This window comes from Marmota monax, unplaced genomic scaffold (genome assembly GCF_021218885.2).
Source record: "Marmota monax isolate L192 unplaced genomic scaffold, Marmota_monax_Labrador192_F-V1.1 WCK01_AAM20220418_F8-fsc00020, whole genome shotgun sequence".
Lineage (NCBI taxonomy): Eukaryota > Metazoa > Chordata > Mammalia > Rodentia > Sciuridae > Marmota > Marmota monax.
In genome coordinates this window covers 7,207,696-7,223,250 of record NW_026692912.1, presented here as the reverse complement: position 1 = coordinate 7,223,250, position 15,555 = coordinate 7,207,696, and the positions used below count along the sequence as shown (strand labels likewise).

At 43.5% G+C, this 15,555-nt stretch overlaps 1 protein-coding gene across 2 annotated transcripts; it reads left to right on the top strand.

The window, feature by feature from the left end:
- The first annotated feature begins 383 nt into the window (after window positions 1-383).
- LOC124097385 (major urinary protein 20-like) lies at window positions 384-13,319 on the top strand. Of its 2 annotated transcripts, XM_046451845.2 has the most exons (9): window positions 384-823; window positions 7,524-7,705; window positions 9,103-9,198; window positions 9,699-9,835; window positions 10,788-10,861; window positions 11,533-11,643; window positions 11,973-12,074; window positions 12,245-12,290; window positions 13,044-13,319. In XM_046451845.2, exons 2-8 carry the CDS (start codon window positions 7,550-7,552, stop codon window positions 12,280-12,282), a joined length of 714 nt encoding a protein of 237 aa, XP_046307801.1. In that variant the 5' UTR covers window positions 384-823; window positions 7,524-7,549; the 3' UTR covers window positions 12,283-12,290; window positions 13,044-13,319. The 2 variants fall into 2 exon arrangements, with proteins under 2 accessions (XP_046307801.1, XP_046307802.1); XM_046451846.2 differs by lacking the exons at window positions 384-823; window positions 11,533-11,643 and having other exon boundaries at window positions 7,507-7,705.
- Window positions 13,320-15,555: the final 2,236 nt, after the last annotated feature.

Here is a 15,555-nt window from a genome sequence, read left to right as displayed (position 1 = left end):
ATTCTCTCTCCCTCCCCAAACCTGGTGGTGTTGGGGCCATTAGACTAAATTAGTCTTAAATGATCAACTATTGAGAGACTTCAGGATGTTATTCTGTGTACCTGGGGCTGCATATAAGTAAGCACTTAATGGTTATTAATGAGGGGACCTGGAAACAACACGAACTGGGATTCCTGGTTCTCTTATATACACGAACCCTCACTGTAGCAAAAATTTCCAACCAGAAAGGAGGAAAGGGGAGCCTTCCACCTCTCCCTCTCCCCAGAGAGGAGTCTGAACCTCTTAGGAAAAATGACCTGTTTTGAGATAATAGGATGGTTTGTCAAACGTAGATGCATCACTTGGATTCCCTTTCCAAGAAGAGACCTGTTGAGAGCCACAGCTGAAGGGGCCCCAGCAAACTTCCAGCTGCCGGCTGATGATTGGCTCACAGCGGCCCCAGCAACATCTAGCTGATTGGCTCCTCGGCCCCAGCAACATCTAGCTGATTGGCTCCTCTGCGGTGATGCTCATTGGACTGTTTCCCTGCCCTTTCAGACCACGGAGCTGCTCATTGGGGGACTTTTTTGGCTCCGCCCACGTGACCCAGCCAATCGGCCTCAAGAGCAGGAGGATTGTGGGAGGTGGAGAGAAGCTTGTGTGGGAGAGAGAGGCTTGTGGAAAGCCGGTGGTGGCAGTTGAGGCTCTGAGGGTTTTTCCTGAGAGGCTGTTTTGTTTGGCGTGTGTGGTTCTAAAAATAAAGTTAGTTTCTTTTGACAAGTGGTTCCTGATTGTGCCCAGCCAGACTGCGGCATTTGGTGGCTCGCACGGGGAGCGACTGAGGGTAAGTGAAACTGCTCGCCCCTGAGGGCAGGGCGAGAGGATGGGTAGCCATTTTAAGATTCCTCTTTTATTTTGCTTCACTTTTGTTTTAAGTTGCCTGTCCCTGGAGATGAGTGAGACGGAAGAAAAACCGCTCACATCTGAGGAAAAACTATTTACGTCTGAGGAACAGATAGGGAGAAAGGACGCATGCACATGTCAGGAGGATAGAAAGGCTATAATGACTTTTTGTTGTTCCCTTTTTATTTCATTCTGTCTCAGTTTTGTTTGGCGTCATCTTGTTGGGTTGTATTATAGTAGAAATACGGGATCAGAAATTAGTAAAAAACAAACTGAAAGAGTGTTAAGTAAATTGTTAGAGGAAGGAGGCATCTCAGTAAAATCAAGAACAATCAGGGCATACGTTGATACAATACAAAAATGTAGCCCATGGCTTTTTAAGGAGGAGTTGTTAAATATATCACAATGGAACCATCATGGTGAAGATTTAAAAAGAATAGAAAAGAAAAGCCCAGGGACTCTGCCAGATGGCACATTGCCATTGTGGACGTTCATATCTTGTTTGCTTAGTCCAAAGCCTTCAGTTCAGACAATGGTAGAGGAAGGAGAAGACATAATGATTCAAGTAAAAGAGAAGGTCTCTCAAGTTAGTCAGACAGAGGAAAAGATTCAAGTAAAAGAGAAGGCCTCTCAAGCTAGTCAGACAGAGAAAGAAAGTGTAAAACAGAAAAAGCCATCAGGGGGAAAGTTACAACAGGAGACTGCTACTAACACCTTTCTATCACCAGAGGGTGTAAGTGTCCAACCAACAGCACCACCTCTACAGGAGACTGCTACTAACACCTTTCTATCACCAGAGGGCGTAAGTGTCCAGCCAACAGCGCCACCTCCATATGCTGGGAGGCCCCCAACCCCCGCAGTTGATAGTTGGGATCCTGAGACAAGATCTCAAATATTAACATGCCCTGTATTTGAGGCAGGAGGGCAGCGATTTTACCAAGTTTTAAATTTCAAAACAGTGAAGCAGCTAAAAGAGGCTGTAACAACCTACGGTCCTCAAGCACCCTTCACTGTAAGCATGGTCGAATCCATTAACAACTTGAACATGACGCCAGCAGATTGGGCTAATATGTGTAAAGCTGTGCTAAATGGAGGACAATACCTGTTATGGAAGGTTGCCAATGAGGAATTTTGCAAGGAGACGGCTAGGCGAAATGCAGCAGCTGGTTATCCTCAGAGAAATCTAGATATGTTGTTAGGAAAGGGACCTTATGAGGATCAGCAGCAACAAATTGCATATGATCCTGGCGTATATGCACAAATTGCTGCAGATGCAATTAAGGCATGGAAGACTTTACAAGGACATGGAGGTTTACAAGGTCAATTATCTAAGGTAATACAAGGAGCTAATGAACCTTATGCTGAATTTGTAGATAGGCTTATTCAAACAGCTACCAGAGTTTTGGGGAATACAGAACAAGCAATGCCATTACTAAAACACCTGGCTTATGAGCAAGCGAATCATTGGTGCAGAGATATCATTAGACCATGGAAACATGAAGATTTAAACACATATATTAAATTATGTAGAGACATTAATGAACAAGAGCAAGTCGTGGCAGCTGCAGTAAAACAGGCTTTAGATGCCAGAGACATTAATGAACAAGGGCAAATTGTGGCAGCTGCAGTAAAACAGGCTTTAGATGCCAGGCCAAGAACATGCTACAATTGTGAACAAACAGGACATTTTAAAAGGAATTGCCCCATTGGAGGAGGGTTTAACAAAACTAGGTATCAAAGGAGTAGAATACCAGGTATTTGCCCACGATGCTGTAGAGGGAGACATTGGGCTAATGAATGCCGTTCTCAAACCACCATAGAGGGTACTCCATTATCAAAAAACGAACAAGGACCAGGCATTTATCCACGATATCGTGGAGAAAGGCATCGGGCTCCATTGCCAAAAAATGGACAGGGGGGCCCAATGCTCCGGGGCCCAAAACCACAAATATACGGAGCACTGGAGGAACCCAGCAACCCCATCAGGGTAGTGCCCAGGACACATTGTACATCAGATCCCTCATCAGACAAACCAGAGGGAGCACAGGGTTGGACATCTGTGCCTCCGCCAGAGCAGTACTAACTCCAGAGATGGGAGTTCAAATCATTCCCACAGGGGTGAAAGGACCTCTTCCCAAAGGAACAGTAGGCTTATTATTGGGACGCAGCTCTTCTACTCTAAAAGGACTTATGATAAGTCCTGGGGTAATTGATCCCGATTATGAAGGTGAAATAAAAATTATAGCCAGTTCTCCAAAGGGTATATCAGTAATTTCACCAGGAGATAGAATAGCACAGTTACTAATAATACCCAGCCTACATGATAAATTTTCCAGTCGTACTGTAGAAAGAGGTTCCAAGGGATTAGGCTCCACAGGTGTAGATTGGGCTATGCTTTCTTTAAATTTAGATTCTCGCCCCATGCTGAAACTAAATATTCAAGGACATGAATTTAATGGGCTACTGGATACAGGTGCAGACCTTAGCATCATCTCTCGTCAAGAATGGCCAAAACATTGGCCATTACAACAAGCCACTCAAACGCTTCGAGGCCTAGGAGTGGCAACTAATCCCCATAGAAGTGCAATGGTATTAGATTGGAAGGATCCTGAAGGATGTGAAGGAACTATACAGCCATATGTATTGGATCATCTTCCCGTAAATTTATGGGGACGAGATGTCCTAGATCAATTAGGTTTGACATTAACAAATAACATCAACCAAAATGCACCCACTATTATGACTAGACAAGGTTTTAGGAAAGGAAAAAGATTAGAAAAACAATAACAAGGTATAGCAGCACCAATACAAATAGATCAAGGAACAGACAGACATGGGTTGGATTTTCAGAAAGGGCCACTGAGACAATAAAAATTACTTGGAAATCAGAAAGACCAGTATGGGTTCCTCAGTGGCCCCTGACTAAAGAAAAGATACAAGCAGCCCATGACCTGGTCAAACAACAATTAGCAGAAGGACATATACAACCTTCTGTATCTCCCCATAATACTCCCATTTTTGTCATCAAAAAGAAATCTGGTAAATGGAGATTATTGCAAGATTTAAGAGACATTAATAATGAGATGGTTATTATGGGACCTGCTCAATCAGGGATTCCTCAGTTGTCTGCTTTGCCAAAAACCTGGTATGTTTTAGTTATAGATATTAAAGATTGTTTTTTTTTCAATTCCAATTCATCCTGAGGATAGTCCACGTTTTGCATTTACTATCCCTGCACTGAATCATGAAGGTCCTGATCAGAGATATGAATGGAAAGTACTCCCTCAAGGGATGGCTAACAGCCCAACTATGTGTCAAATTTATGTTAACAAAGTAATCCAGCCACTTAGAAATCAAAATCCTGAACTACAAATATTTCACTATATGGATGATGTATTATTAGCACACAAAGATAAAAACACATTGCTAGAATGTTATGCCACACTTACAAACTTATTAAAAAATTATAATCTAGAGATAGCAATAGATAAAGTACAATTAAATTTTCCAATTAATTATTTAGGAGTTCTAAAAAAATGCCGCAGTCTGGCTGGGCACAATCAGGAGCCACTTGTCAAAAGAAACTAACTTTATTTTTAGAACCACACACGCCAAACAAAACAGCCTCTCAGGAAAAACCCTCAGAGCCTCAACTGCCACCACTGGCTTTCCACAAGCCTCTCTCTCCCACACAAGCTTCTCCCCACCTCCCAAAATCCTCCTGCTCTTGAGGCCGATTGGCTGGGTCACGTGGGCGGAGCCAAAAAAGTCCCCCAATGAGCAGCTCCGTGGTCTGAAAGGGCAGGGAAACAGCCCAATGAGCATCACCGCAGAGGATACAATCAGCTAGATGTTGCTGGGCCCGAGGAGCCAATCATCAGCTGGCAGCTGGAAGTTTGCTGGGGCCGCTTCGGCTGTGGCTCTCAACATCTGTGCCCAGCCAGACTGCGGCAGAGACCTGTGGCTTAGTTGTGAGGAGTGTGGTTAGCTGATGGCCTCCACTGTGAACTCACCCAGATCCACCTCAACTTTAGAGTTGAGGCCTTTCTGAGGGTGGCCCCAGCAAGTGCCTGAACAAAACTGTGGTACCACTCTAACATGCTCCAGAATTTTCCTGGGCTGACAGAAATATTGTTATATCTACCTCCAGCTGCTTTGCTAATTCTGCTTCCTTTTTGCTCCTTTCACTAGAGTTACTCCCTGGTACTCTTTGTGCTCCTAGGTCTGTCTTTTTAGAGGATCCAACTGACCTAGGTGGATGTCGATAGCACCATGCCTCCTTCTGTCCCTGATGAGAGCACGTAGTTAGAACTGGTCTTGAGGCAGCGCCAGCAGACTGTATGATCATCCTGGCCCTGAGGGGACCAATGATATACTTCCATTTTACACCCAAATCAAACAAGCTTGTGTGCATTGTTATTCTTCTTGGCACTAAATATGCCTTGTCATCATGTAACATGACTTAAATGTTTCCACTGGTATATCTCAATGAATGATTTGTTTAAGAAAGGGTGTGATTGAGGACAAGGTCACTAAGTTCATTTCCAATTAGCTAGTTAGTGTTAGTTTCAGTCAAGTTACTTGGTCAGTCAAGTTACTTGGTTACAGATGGATTGTTATCTGGTCATATCTGAGCTCTATAAATTCCTCACCCTGTGCTGGGTCAGTCATTAATTGGGCCAGTCATTTCTCAGCTACCTGGAAAACTGTCATCATCCCTTTGGGTCACATAAAATGCCCTATTTGTGGTGTTTGCTAGAAGAGTTTTAATACGGTTGGTGAGCAGGTACTTTATTCAAAGTCATGAATGGAAGGGAATAGCTCTTGCTTTTTGCTATGTAACTAACTTCTAAGTCCTTATTAGAAAAGCAATAACCCCCAAATTATCCACCCACACATCAAATGTTTGTGAACCAAGAGAGTCGTTACTCTCATTTCACTTTATCAGACTTTCACAGTGACAACCATGGTACTACATGTTAAAGAAGTCTCCAAGGGGTTTCTTTAGTAGCAACTACCAGGCAGTGGCCTCTCAGGGTCTACAGTATTACTTATTCCTGTTCCTTCTGCATGACACTCTCCCCTTCATGTTAGCAACAAGGAGCTCTAATCCGTGTACTGGAATTAATAAGAAGAGGAGGAACTCTAGGATCTGATAGACCTTGGTATGATTACTTAACCTTTCTGAGTTTTAATCTACATCACTGTAAAACAGGATAATGCACAGACCGTGAAGAGTCCTTATGAGGATTCAATGAAGTAATATTTGTAAAGCACTTATTTACCTCTTCCTTGAATTCCTACTTTATTTCCAGCGTCACAATATTATTTTTATATTTCTGGCCCCAGGACAGATGGAATCGGTACTGCTACTTTTGTATTTTCCCATTATACCTATTTGTCTTTGAACAAGGACTCTGACATAAGGCTATGCTCGGAGCTCCCTCAGCAAATATGACTTTGAACAAGATCATTCTTTTGAGTACCAGATGGCTTCAAGTCTGTGGAATTCTAAAGACCTCAAACTAGTTGCTGTAACTTGACTGTTAATATAGTAGTTTGGATTCAGGTGTCAATATTTTGTTCCTAAGAGGCTGCGATGACTTTTTTCTGGTAATCTTTACATTTTTTTTTAAATTAGTAAGTAAGAATCATATATGTCTATGGTATACAACATGATATTTTGATATATGTATACATTATGGAATCCAGCCCTGGAACGACTCTTGAGAAGAGTCAGGCCCATACTTAGTTGGACCCATGAAACAGAAGTTCTGAAGACTAGCTCTCTGGGGTGGTGACAGATGATAGTTATACATTCTGTCCCTCTGCTACTACTGTGCCCACAGAGACGTGCTCACCAGAGCATGATCTTCACATGGCTGAAGGAAGAAGTGCTCTATTCGGGGGCTTAAATCCCATCCCTTAGCCCCTGCCAGGAGCAGAGACTCTTCCCTTCCCAGAGACCACCCATTTCCCTCTCTGATGTGGGAGGAGAGAGCCAGAGTCTACTGCAGCTTGCTTGGGAATCTGTGCTCCTTAGGTAAAGGTCTGCTCATCTTCCTGCTCTGTACCAGGCATTGGGGGATCCACGTTTAATTGGACCTAATCATGTTTCTCTCTTCTCCTCTTTTTCCTCTATATTGGCTCCCATTTTCCCATACCATTTTTTTTCACTCTTTATCTTGTAGTTGGGTTGCATACAAATCACTCCATTACACTTGCCAGGAATTGTGGCCAATAATATAAATTAGGAGTCATTGAACATTACCTGATGTAATATTCCTATTTACAAAAGCATTTTCTAGAGGTTTCTTTCTAGTAACAAGAATCTTTAGTGCTTTAAAAATAGGGTTTTGTGAACAAACATGCCAAAGGTGACACTACGTCACAGGTATAAAGGTGAACAAGAAAAATCTTCAGAAGGGAGTTTGCTTTCTCACACCAAATAAAAACAGAGGGGTATAACATGGCACTGGGGAGTGCAGAGTCAGTTAGGAGCGGTGGGGAAGTGAGACAAGACCGAGTAAGCAGTGGTGTATGTAGCGAGGGTAGTCAGCTCTCCGCCCAGCATCAGACACCCAGAACAGTGGGGCTCACTTTCAAAACCTGTTGGCTCATGGTCTGTGATCTATTTGCAGAGAACAAACTGGTGGAAATAAACGGCATGCCTTCTGTCACCATTTGTCAAATTCAGTCCTTCCATTATGGGGCCAGAACAACACAGAGACACCTATCATGGCTGAAGTTACATAGGCTTCAAAATACCAGTGAGTGGATGTCAGTGGAGCACAAAGGAGGAATGATCACACAGGAGGCTGGGGTGATTTGTTTTTTTGTTTTTTGTTTTTTGTTTTTTTGGTGGGGGGGATGACTTTTAAACTGTCCCACAAGTAAAAAGCCACAGCTACAAGGTATATTGCCTTGTGCCACCTTCTCCCAGGATGCCAGCCTCTTTCTGTTTGGGGGGCCCAATAGCATGGGGCAGGAATGAACCAGAGATTTTAACAACCTCGCTGGCAGCATAGGATCTGATTCACAGTATTTTTCTCACTTGGAATGTGGTTCCCGCATGCTCTCCACATTTGCAAATCCCCCTCCCCAACATTCAGAAACCTACCCCAAGCCCCACCTTTCCCAGAAGTATGCTCTGACCCCACCAGCTCCACCTCTGCCAGACACTATGCTGAGGGGTTTACAGGCATTGTCCCATTGGACCTCCAGTAATCTGTCAGGAATGATTGTCTATAAAGAGGGAACTAAGGCTCAGAGAGGCTGAAGTATTTCCTATGGCTTTGGTATGGCAGAGATGGAATTGACACTCAGGTCTGCATGATTCCAAAGCCTGTGGTTGTAAGCCCCTTCTGTATGGTGCCAGCATCATCCAGTACTTTAGTCAGGACTTGGGGTCACTCAGTTGGGTCATTTCATGTGCTCATAGAACTAAGCATCTGAGCTCATGAAGCACTCCTTCAACTTCATTGAAGGTTCTCTGAGGGAAAAGATCTCTCTCATGCTTCTATTCTCATGTGGGCAATGGCATAGTGTTACTCAGAATTAAATACTTGTGATTTCTTGTGGGGAGACAGAAGGTTGCTGTGGTTGGGTTCAGAGAACAAGGAAAAGGAATTTAATGTTCTCAATACAAGATACCAAACATTAAGGACATTGTTTTATTCAACCCTGTTTTAATGCTTGTGATAAACAAAGATCCTATGCAGCATCTTTGGTAGAGACAGTCTCATTGTTTCTGAAGTTTATGGAAAATTGACTAATTCACCTAACGCCATACCCCAGGAGAACAGCAGAGCAGAGACCCTCCATACATTTCATTTCCCAATGATGCTCATTCCCACAACTTACAATGAGCTTTCTGATTTCAACATGCCAGACCTACAGTTAAATCTGGTTCCAACTGGAAGCTCTGTAGAGCATCCATGACTCTTCATGGGACTGTGTTTTGAGAAATGTAAGGTCACTAAGTAAATTTAAAAGAGGGAGGACTGCCAAGTTTCAAAAGGGCAGAAACAATCCTTGGCTTCACCCCAGGGAATGAAAGACCATTCCAAGGACAGGAAGGAGGAAAGGTGGAGGCACCTGGACAGAGAAAAAAAAAAACCCAATGCGTTTAGATAAAAAGGTAGAAGAGCTGGGGTGGAGCTACAGTGGGGAGTGCTCACTCCTGGGGACTGTGAGGAGACAGTTTTATTCCTTACCAAGATGAAGCTCCTGCTGCTGAGTCTGGGACTGACCCTGATCTGGGCTCACACAGAAGGAACCCATGATGCTGTGACAAGCGACTTTGATCCGTCCAAGGTAAAACTGTGGAGCATTACAACTTTTGATGTTGAAGGGTGGCATGTTAAAGGAGTGGGTTCAGACCTGAACTAAGAGCAACTGTGCCATATTAAAATGCAACAGAAGGGCTGGGGATGTGGCTCAAGCGGTAGCGCGCTCACCTGGCATGCATGTGGCCCAGGTTCGATCCTCAGCACCACATACAAACAAAGATGTTGTGTCCACCAAAAACTAAAAAATAAATATTAAAATTCTCTCTCTCTCTCTCTCTCTCTCTCTCTCTCTCTCTCTCTCTCTCTCTCTCTCTTTCAAAAAAAAAATGCAACAGTGCCGGGGACTTCCATTTTCACTGAAGAGACAGTGGAAATGTCCTAGGTGTCCTGCCAAATGATCTGAGTTCTAATTCCCTCTTCTCATCCTGAGTCCTGCCCCATAGACCAAGAGTTCAAGGAGAAGAGTGTCTGTGTGGCATTCCCTCTCCCCTTTTCTCACTTAACCATTTTTCTTATTTATTACAGTATTCAGGGGAGTGGTATTCCATTCTCCTGGCCTCTGATCAAAAGGAAAAGATAGAAGAAAACGGTAGCATGAGGGTTTTTGTGGAATATATCCATGCCTTGAATAAATCTTCCTTAGGCTTTAAATTCCATATAATGTAAGTATGGCTTTTTTTGTTGGGAAAGGGAAAATTAAAGAGTAGGTATTATCTTAAACCTAAACACACACACACACCAACACATGCACACAGACATGTGCACATACATACTGAGCCTGCATCCAAAATCACAGTCCCTCATTTGAACTGACCCAGGACTTGATGGACCTGGGACTTTTCAAGATTCATGGATAAAGAGTTGGTTACAGGAGTAAGTTGATTAGAAGTGGGGGATGCAGAGGGCAGAGGAGTATCAGAATCAAGGTTAGCATGACAATATGGAATAGTTCAAGAGCATGTGATTTAGAATCAACAGGCTGAATTTGATTTTTACCACCTGTTGACCAACAAAACCCATCCCTGACCAGGTGTGGTGGTGCACAACTTTAATCCCAGTGGCTCAGAGGCTGAGGCAGGAGTATCATGGATTCAAAGCCAGCTTTAGCAACTTAGTGAGACCCTGTCACTAAATAAAATATAAAAAATGTCTGGGGATGTATCTCAGTAGTTAAGCACCCCTTGGTTAATCCCTAGTACCATTAAAAGAAAATTCATCCCTTCCCACCTTCATTTTCCATGGACAAAAGCTGGTGATAAAGATTCTCCCTCTTGATTTCTTGTGAGGGCTGAGTCAGGTGATGTTCATAAAGAACTCAGCTGAGAGGCACCATTAGTGCATACTTAGCTAATGATCTTAACGAGTGGTTGTGGTATATTAGTAGTAAGTATGGTAATTAGTAGTAACAACGGTGACAAACAGTTCAAGCACTTTTTAAGTCATTTCCCAAGTATCAAAGTAAATGAAACAATTATGAAGAAAATCTGTTTGGTAATTGTACAAAAAATATTCAAAAGTTAGGTGGAATCCGAAACCCAGGTTATAGGTAAAATAGAGGATGAGGAAGCCAGCCTCAACAATATGTCCTGGGCATCAACTCATTCTTTTTTACAGTATAAATGGAGTATGTGCTGAAATTGAGTTTGTTTGTGACAAAACAGAAGAGGATGGTGTATATTCTGTTGAATGTAAGTAGACCACAAATGTTCTTTCTAAATTATATTTCCAACTGCAAGGAATTCACTGAACTCCAATATCATCAGGATATTTATCAATGACTCATTAATTCTTATTAAAGTAATATAATAGGGGCCATCTAATAGCCAATGTCCTGAATATAGGAAAAACGTATGTGCAAAAGCCAATTCCTATAATACCATAAAAGAAAGAATGCAGTCTGGTCAGACGTAGCTCCTTCTGCAATAAAGGTAATTGGCAGGAGGGGAAAGGTAAACTGGGTAGGACAGCTGCTCGTTTTCTGCCATCTGTGTGATTATGCCTGGGGGCATTGCCACACATATAGCCCAGGATGTAGCACCAGATATGTAATTCCAGAGGGCTTATTGGGAAGACAGAGAGCATTATTGACAGAGATGGTGAGGGAGGTGGACAGGTCTCAGGACGATAGAGGGTGAGTTGCTGCTGAGACTGAATGTTCTACACTCATGGTCTATTTACCAGTGTCCTTTTTAGAAGTCCTTCATGACGCCTGGGGAGTTACAAAAGGAAGGCATTAGCCATCTTCACTGTGTCTTCTAGAAGATGCATTGTATTTTTTCATGGGAAAGAATAGGTAAAAAGTTTTCATTGCCTCCCAAAAACCAAAGAGGTTCTGAGCTGTATTCTGTTTCCTTCACAGATGATGGACATAATACATTTAAAGTACTCGAAACGGACTATGATGACTACATTATTTTTCACCTCATAAATAAAAATAATGGGAATACATTCCAACTTATGGAGCTCTATGGTAGAGTATTTTCATGCGCACACTCATCTTGGGTGGGAGGAAAGGGAAGGAAGGAAGCCTAGACACAAAATGATCTCACCGAGGTTATCCTGGACCCTATCTTCCCCACTGAAGACAGATGTATACCTTTGGGAGTCCTCAGGCTCACTGAGGGGAAGATCATGAGATCTCTCATTGTGCCAGAAAGATGTCTCATTGATGTCAGATTCAGAACAGGTCCTGACATACAATTGTCACCATCCATTTTCCTGTTCTCCTGGAGCCCTGTCCTCTCATTCTCCTCTATCCTCAAGACATAAGTCACAGCAGTAATGTCACTACTCTCACAGGTCGAGCACCAGATGTGAGCTCAGAACTCAAGCAGAAATTTGTGAATGTTTCTGAAAAATATGGAATTGTTAAGGAAAACATATTGGACCTGACCACTGTTGGTAAGTTTAGCTAGCTGGCTTTCTCCTCCTGAACTTCATGTCCACAGAAAAGGAAAATCCAAGGGAAGATAATCAGCCTCCTTTGTGCCAACATGGAGAAGCATCCAATTTCTCTTAGGGAAAAAAAATAGGGATGGTCTCTCTGAATGTCTTCTGTTGTGCCTCTGCAGACCGCTGTATCCAGGCCCGAGGTGGAACACAGTCCTGAGTCTCCAGGTAGGTGATCTCTGACCCTCATGCAGAGGGGGTGGACCAGGGAACAGTGCCTTCCCAAACCATGAGGGACTTGTGCCCAAAGATTGCATGAAGGAAAACAAGATCGAGGGCTTTCTGTACTCTCTATAAGCCCACTGGCAGTACACATCTGGTGCTCTGCCCTGGGCAATGTGCTGTGGCAATGTCACACAGATGGCAGGCAATGAGAAGCTCTCCTACCCAATTTACTTTTTCCCCTTCCAACTATCTTTGTTGCAGAGGGAGGTACACATGACCAAATTGTACACAGTTTTCAGTTGCATGACCTTGGGTCAGGACCCAGTCTTACCATGAACTTTTGCACAAATGGCCTAAGCAACCAAAAGAGGAAGCAGTGACGTGCTCCTTATAGAGTGCTGCGAGCAGGGGATGAGGAGAAAAAGGCTCAGTTCCTGATAATGCACTTAAGGTTATCAGGACGTGAAGGTTGAAATGGAATAACAATAATAGGGTGTGAGTAGGAAACACATATAAATATGAATCTATGTTTGTGGTCCATCTTCCAAGCCCAGGAAGCCATCTCACCTTCCAGTTAGGATCAGAATGTCTTCTCTGACTCTGCACATCCTTGACTTCTCACTCCAGAATGGAACTGACTGATCTTTCCATTGTCCTCCAACCTGAAGAACAGAATTGGGTTTAAAAAAATAAGAACTTCCCTTTGTCCTCAGTTCAATCCCAGGAATGAGTGATGAGTTTCTGTGTTCTCTCCAGGGCAGAGAGAAAGTTTCCCCACCTGGGCTCCAGCATCATCTATCTCCTTCCTCACTGCTACACCATCTTATGACCTGTTCTGTCACCTGATTTCCACCACTGTCACATATGAATGTGTCATCCTGGATCTCGAGGATCTTCTCAGATTGCTGAGGAAGATTCATCCAATCACCAAGAATCAAAGGCTTTCTCTAAATTTCTCTCTTTGCCACACCCAGGTCAACTCTACATGAAGAAGGTCTTTCTCTATCCCCTCAATAAATGATCAGCCCTGGAGTCCTGTGACTTGTCCTTGTTCTGGGAGAATGGGAGGCTAAAGTGGGAGGATGAGAGGACCTCCTGGTCCCAGCACCAGTTTCCTCCTCCAGTGTCTCAGAGTCTACTCTGAGTTTCAGGATTCTCCCTTGTCCTGCAGTAATCCTCGGACCATCATCCCAAGTCCCCAGAAGGCTGCTTGCCCTTTTATTTGCATATTTTAGTGACCCCATAAGACCCTTTTGTGTACTGTAAGAATATAAGACTTGCTCCATAGTTTCTTTATCCTAGAATTCTCTTTTTCAGTGTAACACTGCAAGAGTGGCAGTGCTGTGACAGACACCAGCTCAATGTGGTTTGGTCATGTCTTGTGCGAAAATAAAGGCTCTGTCATTATAGGCTCAAAGATTAATGAGAGAACACTATCAACACATTTGAAGCTCCCTGTATCTCTCTATGTCTCCAGATCAGAAAACTAAATCAGGTTCAGGTGTATTCCTCCTCAAATACTTGGTCTGGTTGCCAATATATGGCAAAAGGCTATGTAGAAAGCCCACCAGTTATGGTAGGATCCTGCCCACCTCCTTTTTTGAAATGGGTTTCACAATGTTGTCCAGGCTAGCCTCAAAGTTCCTTGCCCAAGCCATCCTCCTACCTCAGCCTCCTCAGTACAGGCACATGCCACCACAGCTGACTTGCCATTCCTTAATGATGGCATTTAAGGGACAGGAAAGCTGAGGCCCAGACTGCATGATCCAATCTCCCAGAGAATACTTAGAAAATAAATAACAGTAGCAAGAGCCACATTGATGATGGGAAATAGTGGGCCGTACCACATGCCGAGAAAATACAGCCCAAAGAGAAGGGTATTGCACAGAAGATGGAAGGAGACCCTCATTGTTATACAAAAATACATATAAGAGGATGTGAGGGGGAAGGGGGGGAAAAAAAGAAATGAGTTACAGTAGATGGGGTAGAGAGAGATGATAGGAGGGGAGGAGAAGGGGGCTAGGAAGGGGATAGAAAAGGCAGCAGAATACAACAGACACTAGTATGGCAGTATGTATAAACGTGGCTGTATAACCAATGTGATCCTGCAATCTGTAACGTGGGAAAAATAAGAATTCATACCCCATTTGAACCAAATGTATGATATATGATATGTCAAATCATTGTAATGTTTTGAGCAACCAATAAAAAAAAGAAAGAAAAAAAATACAGCCCAGAGAAAGTCATGAAAACCCGTGTCTATCCCCAGATCAAGACAGCTCACACCTAGACCCACCCCTTCAACTCCAAATACTTTGTGCAAATGAGACACGAAATATTCAGAACACTCAAAGACAGAGGGGAATGTCTATAGATCAGAAGCAGAGCAAGCCCTTTCTAAAGAAAGAAAAGGGGAAACCACGTGGGAACCAGAGAGTAAACGGAGCAATGCTGTCCTCTGGGATCTGAGGACAGATCTGAGACAATGATCCATGGTTGGGGGCAAGTGTCACAAAAGCTAGGCAAGGGTGCGGGCTGAAGATGCACCTCCAAGGTCCAGGAGCTGAGCCAGAGAGACCCACCCCTTCAACTCCAAGGGACTTGGACAGCTCCTCTCCCCTACCTGGAGTCACAGAAAGAGGCTGTGGGCCTGTGGTTGCAGAAGTGACAACTTCCAAACTTTAGGAAAAGCACCCCTTAATCTCCTGGGACTGGCCCGACTCTCACATTTAGGCTTCAGTGTTTTCTCAGCTGGCCTGACTATCCTGGCTGGGCTCTAGATTGTTCTGGTGGACATGAACCATCTCATAAAACACCAACATGAAACAAGGGCTCTCTGAGATAAGAAAAACAGAATACTTTTGCAATCCACTAACACAATTCTCTCCTGGCTAAATTGAGTCACAGCTACTTTTCTACCAATTGCAGATTTATGTCTATCTCCATTTCTTGTTCGTAAGCTTTATTGAGCTCTCCAACCATTGAATTGTCCCTGAAATTCTGATTGCACCCAACTTAGAGCTCCTCTGGACCTCCCCAAATCCTATAGAAGTTTCTTCCTATGACTCTTTCTGAGATGCCCAGTTCCCCTTGGTGAGTGTTCTTTCTAGCTGCAACAGTAAATCCAACTTCTTGATTACACATGTGTTCCTAGTGGTCTTTGGTGGAAGGGTATTAACATTTTTAGGACAAGAACCAGGTGTCCTCCATGCAGGGGAAGCACCAGGCTGAATCACAAATGCAAGGCTCGGTTTGACACTGTGTACCC

What these genes read in the sequence shown, in the direction of transcription:
- LOC124097385 (XM_046451845.2), top strand. Translation starts at nt 7,550, where the DNA reads ATGCCTTCTGTCACCATTTGTCAAATTCAGTCCTTCCATTATGGGGCC. An exon ending in TGATCACACAGGAGGCTGGG is followed by an intron (nt 7,706 to 9,102) that starts GTGATTTGTTTT and finishes TTCCTTACCAAG; the next exon opens with ATGAAGCTCCTGCTGCTGAG. An exon ending in ATTGGACCTGACCACTGTTG is followed by an intron (nt 12,075 to 12,244) that starts GTAAGTTTAGCT and finishes GTGCCTCTGCAG; the next exon opens with ACCGCTGTATCCAGGCCCGA.